The 13,630-nt window shown below is 45.1% G+C and overlaps 3 protein-coding genes across 8 annotated transcripts in view; 1 reads left to right on the forward strand and 2 right to left on the reverse strand.

Moving 5' to 3' along the window:
• The window catches only part of CMC4 (C-X9-C motif containing 4), a 93,423-nt gene that overhangs the window by 4,392 nt on the left and 75,401 nt on the right, over positions 1 to 13,630 (reverse strand). The window contains exon 1 of one of the 4 annotated variants that reach the window (XM_012467075.3): positions 8,186 to 8,311. The exons of 1 other annotated variant lie outside the window; for it this stretch is intronic. The gene's annotated coding sequence lies outside the window, so the exon portion shown is untranslated. Of the gene's footprint in view, positions 1 to 4; positions 444 to 7,912; positions 8,002 to 8,185; positions 8,312 to 13,630 lie in introns of those variants that run through there. 2 more of the 4 variants (XM_012467072.3, XM_012467073.3) reach the window with 2 other exon arrangements.
• On the reverse strand, positions 279 to 8,001 carry MTCP1 (mature T cell proliferation 1). Its single transcript, XM_012467078.3, has 5 exons — positions 7,913 to 8,001; positions 877 to 1,028; positions 589 to 759; positions 456 to 507; positions 279 to 369 (listed from the first exon to the last, which is right to left on the reverse strand). Exons 2-4 carry the CDS (start codon positions 979 to 981, stop codon positions 460 to 462), a joined length of 324 nt encoding a protein of 107 aa, XP_012322501.1. The 5' UTR covers positions 982 to 1,028; positions 7,913 to 8,001; the 3' UTR covers positions 279 to 369; positions 456 to 459.
• The window catches only part of BRCC3 (BRCA1/BRCA2-containing complex subunit 3), a 65,997-nt gene continuing 61,338 nt past the window's right edge, over positions 8,972 to 13,630 (forward strand). For 2 of the 3 annotated variants that reach the window (XM_064371563.1, XM_064371562.1), the window contains exons 1-3: positions 8,972 to 9,124; positions 11,222 to 11,238; positions 12,972 to 13,026. In XM_064371563.1, coding sequence (XP_064227633.1) covers positions 9,002 to 9,124; positions 11,222 to 11,238; positions 12,972 to 13,026 — 195 coding nt within the window. In that variant the 5' untranslated portion in view covers positions 8,972 to 9,001. The remainder of the gene's footprint in view (positions 9,125 to 11,221; positions 11,239 to 12,971; positions 13,027 to 13,630) is intronic. The other variant, XM_064371564.1, reaches the window with a different exon arrangement.

The following is a 13,630-nucleotide window of genomic DNA, read 5'->3' on the forward strand; positions in this document are numbered from 1 at the left end:
GTACCAAGTCCTTGGTGATCAGGGCATCTGTTCTGTAGAAGGTGCTGACTTCTGTGGGATTCATCAGATCCCAGGTCCAGCCGACGATGTCCGTTAAGGGTTCTACGGCAATTTCCGAAGGAGTCAATTTCAAGTTACGGATCCTGACTAAGTGCTTTTGTGGACTTCGCTTTCTGCCTGTGTAACCCTCTCTCTGCAGTTTCACTTGCAGGATTCTTCATGACCCTTCCTAAGCTCCTGTGTTCTTGAGCAGTTTTTCGACCCACTCCCTCCCCCCAGGCCCAAGGGTGGGTGCACTGCAGTACTGGATGAAGTGATTGCCATATACTGAACAGAACAGAGGAGCATATCTTCGTAGGATCCCGGCACCTGGAAAAAAAAATCGTTAAAATCACCACAACTGAATAGAGTCGAAAGCAAGAGGGAGAGGACGGAAGAGAAACAGAAATACATACCAGGTTAGTCGTCGGGCAAAAGCGTAAGCAACAGCTCCTGCACTCCCCTGACCTGTCAGAACAAGAAACGTTTATAGAGTACTCTGTCGCGAGAGTCGCCACACAATGGAAAATAAGTGAGCAACATGTGTACCATTAGATGATGCTGTATCTGCCACAAGCGGGACTTGTTATCCATGTAGCGCTCCTCCGGGTAGAGTTGCCACATGAGAGGTAGCTGGGAGGTCAGAAGGTGACTTGGCCTAGCGGCGTCACCTAAGGGCACCTGAATTTGCTGGACTCGTGCCCTTAGGAAACTCGTCTCCTGATGGAAAGGAATGACCAAAAATAAAACCAAAGACTGCAGAATATTGAGACTGGAATATAAAACCAAGTCACTTGAAAGCAAAATCAAAGAAAGAAACAAAATGTAAACAGTTACCTCTTCCACGACGGCCACCCACGTCCGCTGGTGTTCGTCGCGGTAGACACCCTCTTGGTGAACCCAGAGGTGATCGGGTGGAGCCCCCACATCCTCTCCTGCCATTCTGGGCTTTGGGTTCCAATTCTAGCCCTGCTTTTCTCCACCTAAGCCTGCAGCACCCGCGCACAGGACACAGGTGTGACTTTTTGGGTTTGCATGAACTCACCAGTAAGCAAGGTGATCTGGTACTAGCAACCACCAACCAGAACCAAACCTCATATATATGTCTATTCGCACAACCTACAGAGAACCAAGGACATCGGAAGCTTTCTGCAAGACAACTAAAGTGACATCAGGCAGGGCCTCAGGTAGTGCTGCTGACTGCAAAGCGCTCACGAATTTGGCCGGGTGAGGAGTTCTGTGGACACGTAGGACTAGCTGGGCAGTGGTCTCAGACATACTGCATTCGCAAGCGGTGTCTGGCAAAGGATAGTCAGCAACAGGATATGCAAAGAGCGTGCCTAAGGAGACACTCATTTTGGCAGGGAGGCAGAATAACAGACACATGCATGCCACATTCCCCAGGTAAAAGCCACTTCCAAGCAGTTTCCATTTTAAAAGGTAAAGATTCTGAAGGACATATATGCATGGCTTTCAGAGTCGATATAGAAAGTGTTTGTTTTAAGGGCAAAGGATCTATTTGCCAGTTTACTAAGAAAGTTTCTATACAGTGAGGGTCATTTCTAGAAGGGGATTTTCTTGCTATGAAAACTAAGGGACCTTCCTGGAATTTCTGAGCTGCAAGAGGATTTGGGGATCACGGTGATGTGGAGCTAGGTCCTTGTTTCCTTTTAATAATTTTGCAGGATGTTACAGGAGCCCACTGTTCCGGAGGACTCAGTTTAAATTTTGATCTCCTAAGCCAGAAGACCAGAAGCACATCTGAGAGGTGTAAAGGAGTCGTATCTCCCACAGCATGAGTGGTAGGGCAAAATGTAACGATCCTCTGCCGAAGCCCCAGATCTCATTTCAGGACCTCACAATAACTTGCGGTGCATTTTGCATGAGTGAACCTTTTAGCATTATGGCGCATTATTTCCACCTTTGGCCAGAGCGTAAAACTGGGGGTAGCTGCCCCACAAAACAAAGACCTCCTGTTCCCATCAGGTGGCCATTAGGTGGGAAAGGAAATGCATCGTGGGAGAGTGGTTGTCAGAGTCCTCAAGACGAGACTGTCAAGAGCAACCAGATGCTTCACCCATTAAACCCTGAGTACATCTGACTCTGAGCCCGGTGTAAGCTCCTATGTTAGTCTTCGTGCATATGAACTCTCTCATTTCAAACCCGTCTAAACTTTCTCCTCAAGCGAACCCTGATTTCTCTGAGTGGCAATGCCACGTCTCCTGATCCTGCAGACTCAAAACCTATGACTTATCTTGGATTTCTTCCTCTCGTTCAGTTGCTACATACCTCCCTGGGCCTCTCTGCCTATCTTAGTGCTGTTATAGCAGAGTCCAGGCTGCCTGCCTCCTCTATGAAACTTTAGAAAATCCTTGCCTCTTATGACTACTGTAACATTTATATTTAAACAAAATCACCTTACACATCTGCTTTGCTTACTTCACAAGTCCTGTCTTCCCTAAAGCACAGTATTGTATATTGCTCAGTAGCACGAATGATACAGTTCTAGGCACCCCAAGCTCATATACTGGTCAAGAAATGTTTTTGTGAACAGGTGTATACATATATATATATAGATGGTGGGCAGGGAAGGGAAACAAAGGAAGGCCACAGTGGTCGTCATGATTGCCTATGTATAGGTGGGTAGAGACTGATTCTCTAGGCGTAAGTCTCTAGCTATATGTAATTGATGATTTATACATAATTTTTTGCCAAAGCCCCCCTTTTTCCCATTGAGCAGATACAGTGGTTTCGCCTCTCCTTCTTCCCAAAGGTTTGGAAAAGAGAAATACAAATAAACAGCTGATCAATACGAATGTCAAAATAAAATAATACAAAAGCTTGGATTTCAAGCACAAAAGATTGAAGCGTGGCCAATAATTGTCTTTAAAAGGTGGAAACCATGTGTGAAGGGTTTCAGAACCATCTCCATTTCATAGATAAGTCCTAGCAACAAACAAAATGTTGACATTTAAATATGTTTTGAATGGAAAAACAAAATTGTCTCGGTCATACTGACATTAAAAGGAAATCACGCCAGTGGAACATGGGGCAGAGAGACTGGACGTGATGGTCCGAGTTACTGAGTCACTACGAAGAGGTCTATGGAGTCACTACAGAATACTCTCAGAAGAAAGGCGGTGTGATGTGCTGCTGTGACCCAAAGGTCAACATGCTGGGCATCAGCAGGATGAACCTGGAAACAACCCCTCAGCACAGTATCCTGGATTTGTGTGTGCTACCGTTCCGAGGGCATGCAGGCCCAGAGAAAGGCAACTGCAGTGATCAAGAGACAGAGAAGCCACCGTATGAGCACAAACTAACAACATCCTCAGCACAAAAAAGCAAAGGCTGAGGGGGAGGGATTCTGCTCAAAGCCTATAGAAATCACAGGTTTCATAATGTGATTCTCAGAAAACTTGCTCTCAACATTTTCCTTGGTCAAATAAGTTTGGGAATCTTGGAGAGTCATAAAGTACATTACAGGCAAGGTATGCGGTAAAGAAACTATGTTAACATTTCCCAAATTTATCTGACTAGAGAACAGTTTATCGCACATGATACTTGTTTACAAAATTCAGGACTTCTGGAACTAAGACGAATCATCTCTTAAAACCTCAACGTAGAGTTAGGTAGTTGTGCAACTCAACTCAAAGAATACTGCCAGCTGCAAATACAAATGAATTTCAAAAATGTTTAGGTAACTGCATAACTTTATCATCCACTAGAAGAGATTGTCCCGTGAGGGTCACCTTGATTTCAGGGCCAGAGAGCACTCTGGCCAAGACAGACAATTTCTTAGTAAGGCATTTCGTAAATTAGGTTCTAAATGGATGACAGATAAGATAGAAGGGCTTCCTCAGGTAGTAATCTAAAAGTAAAACTATCATTTTTCCTTTACAGAATAAATTCTTTTGTGTTTTTTTTTTAAAAAGTATTGTTTGCTTCAATTGCCAGGCTGATTAACAGTTTTTGAACATTGATCAGTTGAATACAGTTATTTTATTAGAAGTCAATTAATAAACTTGTCCAATTACAATGAGTGAAATTTACCAAGAACACAGGCCCAGGCCTGTGTATGAATCCTGAGTCTGCTACTTAACTAGGTTTGTAGCCTTGGATAAGTTAATGATCTCTACCTCAGTTTCCTGAGGTGTAAAATGAGAATTAAAGAACATCTTTATCACGATAGTCTTTAGCATTTCCTATATATTTACATATATCGACTCATTTAATTTTCACAGTCTTCATAGCGCACTATGAGGTAGGCTGTATTATCATCATCCCCACTTAAAGGTGAGGAAAAGTAAGGCACAGAGAAGTTGGGTAAGTTGCTCAAGGTCACACAGTGCGGAAATTGTTGAGCTTGATTCTAACTGGGGCAGATTACATGTACCAGGCATATAAATGCTTAGTAACTAGCTTATAATAAGCTTGCCATAATTGTTCAACATTAGGTATTTTTCTTCCTGACGGTGTGTAAAGGACATGCCGTCACCGAATAATTAATATAACAATGAGAAGAACAGCCGTTTCTGCTTCATCAGGATGGGGCATCCTAGCCACAAACAGTCACTGAAAATGATCATATGTGGTATAAAATGGAAACGAGAGAAAATTTAGATGGGTCCAATGTCATTGCACATGAAAATTTTCCAGCCTTCATCATGATCAAATGAATCATAGAAATATGTGCCGTGTGATCCTTACAAATCTTTAGCTTAAAAACGTAACAGATAGTTGCACTGGATGGGGGCCCTATTACAAATGTTTACGTTAAAAACGTAACAGGTAGTTGCAGTGCATTGGGGCCCTATTACAAATCTTTAGGTAAATGGATTGGGGCCCTATTACAAATCTTTACGTTAAAAACGTAACAGATAGTTGCACTGGATAGGGGCCCTATTACAAATCTTTAGATTAAAAACGTAACAGATAGTTGCACTGGATGGGGGCCCTATTACAAATCTTTACGTTAAAAACGTAACAGACAGCTGCACTGGATGGGGGCCCTATTACAAATCTTTACGTTAAAAACGTTAAGAGATAGTTGCAGTGGATGGGGGCCCTATTACAAATCTTTACGTTAAAAACGTTAACAGATAGTTGCAGTGGATGGGGGCCCTATTACAAATCTTTACGTTAAAAACGTAACAGATAGTTGCAGTGGATGGGAGCCCTATTACAAATCTTTACGTTAAAAACGTAACAGATAGTTGCAGTGGATGGGAGCCCTATTACAAATCTTTAGGTTAAAAACGTTAACAGATAGTTGCAGTGGATGGGGGCCCTATCACAAATCTTTACGTTAAAAACGTTAAGAGATAGTTGCACTGGATGGGGGCCCTATTACAAATGTTTACGTTAAAAACGTAACAGATAGTTGCACTGGATGGGGGCCCTATTACAAATCTTTACGTTAAAAACGTAACAGATAGTTGCACTGAATGGGGGCCCTATTACAAATGTTTACGTTAAAAACGTAACAGATAGTTGCACTGGATGGGGGCCCTATTACAAATGTTTACGTTAAAAACGTAACAGATAGTTGCAGTGCATTGGGGTCCTATTACAAATCTTTACGTTAAAAACGTAACAGATAGTTGCACTGGATGGGAGCCCTATTACAAATCTTTAGGTTAAAAACGTTTACAGATAGTTGCAGTGCATTGGGGCCCTATTACAAATGTTTACGTTAAAACCGTAACAGATAGTTGCACTGGATGGGGGCCCTATTACAAATGTTTACGTTAAAAACGTAACAGATAGTTGCAGTGCATTGGGGTCCTATTACAAATCTTTACGTTAAAAACGTAACAGATAGTTGCACTGGATGGGGGCCCTATTACAAATGTTTACGTTAAAAACGTAACAGTTGCAGTGCATTGGGGTCCTATTACAAATGTTTACGTTAAAAACATAACAGATAGTTGCACTGGATGGGGGCCCTATTACAAATGTTTACGTTAAAAACGTAACAGATAGTTGCACTGGATGGGGGCCCTATTACAAATGTTTACGTTAAAAACGTAACAGATAGTTGCAGTGCATTGGGGTCCTATTACAAATCTTTACGTTAAAAACATAACAGATAGTTGCACTGGATGGGGGCCCTATTACAAATGTTTACGTTAAAAACGTAACAGATAGTTGCAGTGCATTGGGGTCCTATTACAAATCTTTACGTTAAAAACATAACAGATAGTTGCACTGGATGGGGGCCCTATTACAAATGTTTACGTTAAAAACGTAACAGATAGTTGCACTGGATGGGGGCCCTATTACAAATGTTTACGTTAAAAACGTAACAGATAGTTGCAGTGCATTGGGGTCCTATTACAAATCTTTACGTTAAAAACATAACAGATAGTTGCACTGGATGGGGGCCCTATTACAAATGTTTACGTTAAAAACGTAACAGATAGTTGCACTGGATGGGGGCCCTATTACAAATGTTTACGTTAAAAACGTAACAGATAGTTGCAGTGCATGGGGGCCCGATTACAAATGTTTACGTTAAAAACGTAACAGATAGTTGCACTGGATGGGGGCCCTATTACAAATCTTTACGTTAAAAACGTAACAGATAGTTGCAGTGGATGGGGGCCCTATCACAAATCTTTAGGTTAAAAACGTAACAGATAGGTGCAGTGGATGGGGGCCCTATTACAAATCTTTAGGTTAAAAACGTTAACAGATAGTTGCACTGGATGGGGGCCCTATCACAAATCTTTAGGTTAAAAACGTAACAGATAGTTGCAGTGGATGGGGGCCCTATTACAAATCTTTAGGTTAAAAACGTTAACAGATAGTTGCACTGGATGGGGGCCCTATTACAAATCTTTAGGTTAAAAACGTAACAGATAGTTGCAGTGGATGGGGGCCCTATTACAAATCGTTAGGTTAAAAACGTTAACAGATAGTTGCACTGGATGTGGGCCCTATTACAAATCTTTAGGTTAAAAACGTTTACAGATAGTTGCAGTGGATGGGAGCCCTATTACAAATCTTTAGGTTAAAAACGTTAACAGATAGTTGCACTGGATGGGGGCCCTATTACAAATCTTTACGTTAAAAACGTTAACAGATAGTTGCACTGGATGGGGGCCCTATTACAAATCTTTACGTTAAAAACGTTAACAGGTAGTTGCAGTGCTTTGGGGTCCTATTACAAATCGTTAGATTAAAAACGTTAACAGATAGTTGCAGTGGATGGGGACCCTATTACAAATCTTTAGGTAAAAATGTAACAGTTGCACTGGATGGGGGCCCTATTACAAATCTTTAGGTTAAAAACGTTAACAGATAGTTGCAGTGGATGGGGGCCCTATTACGAATCTTTACGTTAAAAACGTAACAGGTAGTTGCAGTGCTTTGGGGCCCTATTACAAATCGTTAGATTAAAAACGTAACAGATAGTTGCACTGGATGGGGGCCCTATTACAAAACTACGCAAAGTAGAGAAACCCAAATCAAAGGAGCGAACACGGACGGGCTGTGGAGGCGGCACGGCATATATTGTGCTTTGATTTAGAGTCGCTTCCAAAATCCACGTGTGATTCCTAGACTTGTGAGTTGGAAGATCTGTCCTTTTATCCTTCGCACGTTTGACATACCTCGAGATAAAATTACTGTTACATAGAGTATTTTTACTGTCTGACATGGAGACAAGGAGACCCGAGGAAACTTGCATTCTGGATCCCTAAAGGGATACATCCGAACTTGAATACACACTGAAGTCCTCCAATTCCCCTTCCCTGTATCCAACCAACAGCTACCTAAAAAGCCTTGGTAGAAAGTAGCAGCCGCCAAGCTTAAGAGTGATTACTTTTTCAGATACAGTATAACACTGTTTCTGCAAAAGGTTACTCACATGAATATAACGTTTCTTGGGCTAATTAATCCGCCTTGAGAACAGCTAGGCTAAAACTTGCAGGTCTCCCACCCTGGGCCACTCAAGCCAGGAAGGCGCGACGTGAGCCCGGGGTGAGCCGAGGGGCATCCCGGGCCGAGGTCACTCGAACCGAAGTTAGAGGCACGGGCCGGCAACCGGAAGTGGTCCAGGGAAGAGTTGTAGGAGGTTCGGGGGCTGTGACTTGGAAATAAAACAAAATAAAATAAAACCTTAACTGTCTGGGGAACTGACTTTCAAAAGAGCGTCCCCCTGGCTCAAGAGGCCGGCGTTCGCGGAGATGTCGTCGTAAAGGGCCGTCCCCACGGCGTGTAGGCCGCGCACGGGTCTCCTCAGCGGGCGGGCAAAATGGGCGCCGGTACTCGCGAGGCGCCTGCCCAGGCGCCCGGGCGCCGCTCAGAGTACGCCCGCCTGCGGCCCCAGAGCGCCGCCTCCCTGCCACCCCCGCCGCCCGGCCTGACGCCCGGACCGCGGCCGGCCACCGCCCTCCGCCCCGACGGCCACGCCTGCCCCAAGCCTCGCGGGCGTCTCCCAGGTGCCGCTGGGGGGGGCCCGCCCCCGCGCCCCGAGGCCCGCCCCCGCGCGCCAGGCTCGCGCCCGCTGCCCCCTCCTCGCCCCCTCAGCCCCGCCCCCTCAGCCCCGCCCGCTCCCTAAGCCCCGCCCGCCGCCTCAGCCCCGCCGGCTCCCTCGGCCCCGCCGGCTCCCTCGGCCCCGCCCGCTCCCTAAGCCCCGCCCCCACGGAACCCGCGCGCGCCGAAGGCCAGGCCGGCCCCAACCCTCGCGGGCGTTCCCCAGGTGCCGCTGGGGGGGGCGCCCCGCCCCCGCGCCCCGAGTCCCGCCCCCGCGCGCCAGCCTCGCGCCCGCTGCCCTCTCCTCGCCCCCTCAGACCCGCCCCCTCAGCCCCGCCCGCTCCCTCAGCCCCGCCCCCACGGAACCCGCGCGCCGCGCCGAAGGCCAGGCCTGGGCGGAGCGCCGGGGAGGCTGCGCCGCAGCAGCCGGTTGGTCAGAACTGAGTGGGCCCGAGGCGGACGTGAGAAGGGTCGGGCCAAGATGGCGGTGCAGGTGGTGCAGGCGGTGCAGGCGGTTCATCTCGAGTCTGACGCTTTCCTCGTCTGTCTCAACCACGCTCTGAGCACAGAGAAGGAGGAGGTGATGGGGCTGTGCATAGGGGAGGTGAGTGGCTCTGTCACCCTGGCTGGAACCCTGCTGAGCAGTCCCAGTGTCTGTGTCCCCGGGGTGGGTGCCGACGGCTCCCAGGGCTGTGGAGGCCACAGGCATCCTCGACTTGCATCCCTCGACGCCCTCTACATGGCTTGATCGCGGGGATCCCCGTTTCTTCCGGCCGCCTGACACGTGTTTAGCCTCCTGCGAGCCCCCAGCGCTCTGCACAGGCCCCGGGAGCCCTGCCTTTCCTCCTGTATCCTGGGGGCTTCTCTTTACATCTGCGCTTTTCGCGTTATTTCACTTACTCTGTGATACTGGACTTCTTACCAATCCCGAGGTGTCCTTCCTTGAAGGTCTGTTGTGCGTGAACCTGGCTGTAGTTGGCATATTCAGAATAATTGTAATTGTTCCAGAGAAAGGTTCTGCTTTTAATGCACTTTTTATTTTATAATTTTGTATTGAAATATTTTAGAAATGTTGATTAATTTTGGTGAACAAATATCCACAAAGTTTAAATTACTGGAATTTTAAATTTTTGTTCTTGCTGGGTTATTTATTTGGATTTTAGCGTTAAGTGTCATCTCAGGACAGCTCTAAAAGGGGTTAATTCCTAATTGTATAGAAAGCGTAATTTATTTCGATTTTAGCATTAAATGTCATCTCAGGACAGCTCAAAAAGGGGTTTTTTAATTCCTAATTGTATAGAAAGCGTTAATTTATTTGGATTTTAGCATTAAATGTCATCTCAGGACAGCTCTAAAAGGGGTTTTTTAATTCCTAATTGTATAGAAAGCGTAATTTATTTATTTGGATTTTAGCATTAAATGTCATCTCAGGACAGCTCTAAAAGGGGTTTTTTAATTCCTAATTGTATAGAAAGCGTAATTTATTTGGATTTTAGCATTAAATGTCATCTCAGGACAGCTCTAAAAGGGGTTAATTCCTAATTGTATAGAAAGCGTAATTTATTTGGATTTTAGCATTAAATGTCATCTCAGGACAGCTCTAAAAGGGGTTAATTCCTAATTGTATAGAAAGCGTAATTTATTTGGATTTTAGCATTAAATGTCATCTCAGGACAGCTCTAAAAGGGGTTCTCTAATTCCTAATTGTATAGAAAGCGTTAATTTATTTGGATTTTAGCATTAAATGTCATCTCAGGACAGCTCTAAAAGGGGTTCTCTAATTCCTAATTGTATAGAAAGCGTAATTTATTTGGATTTTAGCATTAAATGTCATCTCAGGACAGCTCTAAAAGGGGTTAATTCCTAATTGTATAGAAAGCGTAATTTATTTGGATTTTAGCATTAAATGTCATCTCAGGACAGCTCTAAAAGGGGTTCTCTAATTCCTAATTGTATAGAAAGCGTTAATTTATTTGGATTTTAGCATTAAATGTCATCTCAGGACAGCTCTAAAAGGGGTTTTTAAATTCCTAATTGTATAGAAAGCGTTAATTTATTTGGATTTTAGCATTAAATGTCATCTCAGGACAGCTCTAAAAGGGGGTTCTCTAATTCCTAATTGTATAGAAAGCGTTAATTTATTTGGATTTTAGCATTAAATGTCATCTCAGGACAGCTCTAAAAGGGGTTCTCTAATTCCTAATTGTATAGAAAGCGTTAATTTATTTGGATTTTAGCATTAAATGTCATCTCAGGACAGCTCTAAGAGGGGGTTCTCTAATTCCTAATTGTATGGAAAGCGCGGTTTGACCAAAACTGCAAGGCAGGTCACAAAGACTCTGGAGTATAATGGGGACGTCCGGGTATTGCGACGCGGCAGGTGACCACGGTTAGAACCCCTTGCCTCGCCTCGACTCTTCCGTCTAGGGAGCAAAGAGATGAACCAAAGCATTTGAGAGGGTATCGAGGACCCTAACTAGAAGGTGCGGGGCTTGAAGGAAGCAAAAGTTTCCGCTGCATTGCGCTGCAGAGGGGCCAAAAAGAGGATGAGGAAATACAGTTTAGCTGTTTACAGTTTAAAGTCATTCTCCAGTCGTTCATGCTGTGTCCGTGAACACATGACCGAATTGTCATATAATCTGCATCCATGGACCTCAAGCATAATGTAATCAATAATGTCTTCTCCTTTTTCCCACCCTAGTTGAACGATGATACAAGGTAAGAATATATTTGTTTACTCATATCCTATAACCTCTTAGTCATTGTTAACTCAAAATTACGGCGACTTTGGCAAGACTGTGTCCGGATCGTGTCTTTTTTTTTTTTTTTTTTTTTTTTTTTTTTGAGACGGAGTCTCTCTCTTGTTACCCAGGCTGCCGTGCAATGGCGCGATCTCGGCTCACCGCAACCTCCGCCTCCTGGGTTCAGGCAATTCTCCTGCCTCAGCCTCCTGAGTAGCTGGGATTACAGGCACGCGCCACCGTGCCCAGCTAATTTTTTTGTATTAATAGAGACGGGGTTTCACAATGTTGACCGGGATGGTCTCGATCTCTCGACCTCGTGATCCACCCGCCTCGGCCTCCCAAAGTGCTGGGATTACAGGCTTGAGCCACCGCGCCCGGCCCGGATCGTGTCTTAAATGAATTATTACGACTCCGGGGCTCCCTTAATGATACCGTTTGAGTTCCACCCCAACCCTGAACTTTGCTTTCTGCCTTACCTCCTATTCAGTTTAGATGTGAGATAAACATCTTAATAAGTATCATCATAATGGTGGAGTTTTGGGGATTAGACGTGGTCTAACTCCGTCACCCAGGCTGGAGTGCAGCAGTGTGATCGCGGCTCACTGCAACCTCCACCTCCCAGGTTCAAGTGATTCTCATTCCTCAGCCTCTTGAATAGCTGGGATTACAGGTGCCCATCACCACACTCAGCTCTTTGTTTTCCTTTCTGTATTTTTTTGTACAGACAGTATTTCACCATGTTGGGCAGGCTTATCTTGAACTCCTGGGCTCAAGCAGTCTGACTGCCTCGACCTCCCAAAGTTCTGGGATTACGGGCGTGAGCCACCACGCCTGGCCTTGCTCAATATAATTTTCTTTGTGACACAGAACATATAGACGCGTTTCCCCATTGATCCATTCCTTCATGTAAATCGACAGGGTGGCATTGCCTTTCCTCCTGGTGAGCCTCACAGTTATCTCAGAGATCCCCAGTAGCGGCAATGCTTGAGGTGGTGAAACCTTTGGGTAACATTTTAATTTAAACTTCCAATCATACCATACTGTACTTTTCTTTCTTTCCTTTTTTTTTTTTTTGAAATAAGAAAAGGGTGACTGAAAATTTGAGAGGAAGAAAACGATTGGAATATTTTTTTTTTTTTTTTTTTTTTTTTTTGAGTCAGAGTTTCGCTCTCGTTACCCAGGCTGCCGTGCAATGGCGCGATCTCGGCTCACCGCAACCTCCGCCTCCTGGGTTCAGGCAATTCTCCCGCCTCAGCCTCCCGAGTAGCTGGGACTACAGGCACGCGCCACCGTGCCCAGCTAATTTTTTTTTTGTATTAGTAGAGACGGGGTTTCACCACGTTGACCAGGATGGTCTCGATCTCTTGACCTCGTGATCCACCCGCCTCAGCCTCCCAAAGTGCTGGGATTACAGGCGTGAGCCATGGCGCCCGGCCCTAGTGTACTTTTCAAGCCCACCTCCTTAATACCCAGGATTCCAGGAATTTAGCTTTGTCCATGATAACTTTAGACACTCAGCCATTTGTGCGCGTGTCCCAGATCTAACAGATATAACAGAAAGTGCAGGTCTAGCCTCACTTGAGTTTCCCTCCTCTTTTTTGGTCTCTGCTAAGATTTCATTGCAAAAACAATTGTTATTTGGCTTTAATTCTCTTTTTATGTTCCAAGCCCCACTTTTTTTTTTTTTTTCTAATTTGTTCCCAATAGGAGTGACTCCAAATTTGCATATACTGGAACTGAAATGCGCACAGTGGCTGAAAAGGTATGTGTGCTAGAATTTTGCATGGTGGAAACTTGCAGTTGGGGAAAGATTTCTGTAATCCACTGAGCTCAGGCAGAGTATCTGGTTTCTGGCGGGGTGAGATACTCTTTCTAGTAAAATCAGATGAAGAGTGTCCTCACTGGGAATGGGACCTAATTTTCTGTTCTTTGTAGCAAATTGTTTCTACTGGATCAAGATTACTTATCACCGTCAACACCAGCCTCTTGCTGCTCTCCTTGGTGTCACTGCCTGTTTTCTGGCCCTTCTCCACTTTCCTTGAGACTTTGGCATGTGGTTCACATCACTATTACCTCTTTATCCCAATCCAACATCTACTCATACAACCCTCTCTTCTTAAACAGGCAGATTAACCATAGCATCATAGTTCTTTTTTTTTTTTTTTTTTTTTTTGAGACGGAGTTTCGCTCTTGTTACCCAGGCTGGAGTGCAATGGCACGATCTCGGCTCACTGCAACCTCCGCCTCCCGGGTTCAGGCAGTTCTCCTGCCTCAGCCTCCCGAGTACCTGGGATTACAGGCACGCGCCACCATGCCCAGCTAATTTTTTGTATTTTTAGTAGAGACGGGGTTTCGCCATGTTGACC

The sequence above is a fragment of the Aotus nancymaae genome, unplaced genomic scaffold, assembly GCF_030222135.1.
Source record: "Aotus nancymaae isolate 86718 unplaced genomic scaffold, 86718_ANA_hifiasm-v0.15.2.pri h1tg000138l, whole genome shotgun sequence".
NCBI classification, from domain to species: Eukaryota; Metazoa; Chordata; class Mammalia; order Primates; family Aotidae; genus Aotus; species Aotus nancymaae.

Excerpts from the sequence above, each read along its gene's own strand:
- MTCP1 (XM_012467078.3), bottom strand. The coding sequence starts at position 981 with ATGGCAGGAGAGGATGTGGGGGCTCCACCCGATCACCTCTGGGTTCAC. Across the intron at positions 760-876 it reads GGGTGGCCGTCGTGGAAGAG|GAGACGAGTTTCCTAAGGGC; the intron begins GTAACTGTTTAC and ends CCTTTCCATCAG. Across the intron at positions 508-588 it reads AGATACAGCATCATCTAATG|GTCAGGGGAGTGCAGGAGCT; the intron begins GTACACATGTTG and ends TTGTTCTGACAG.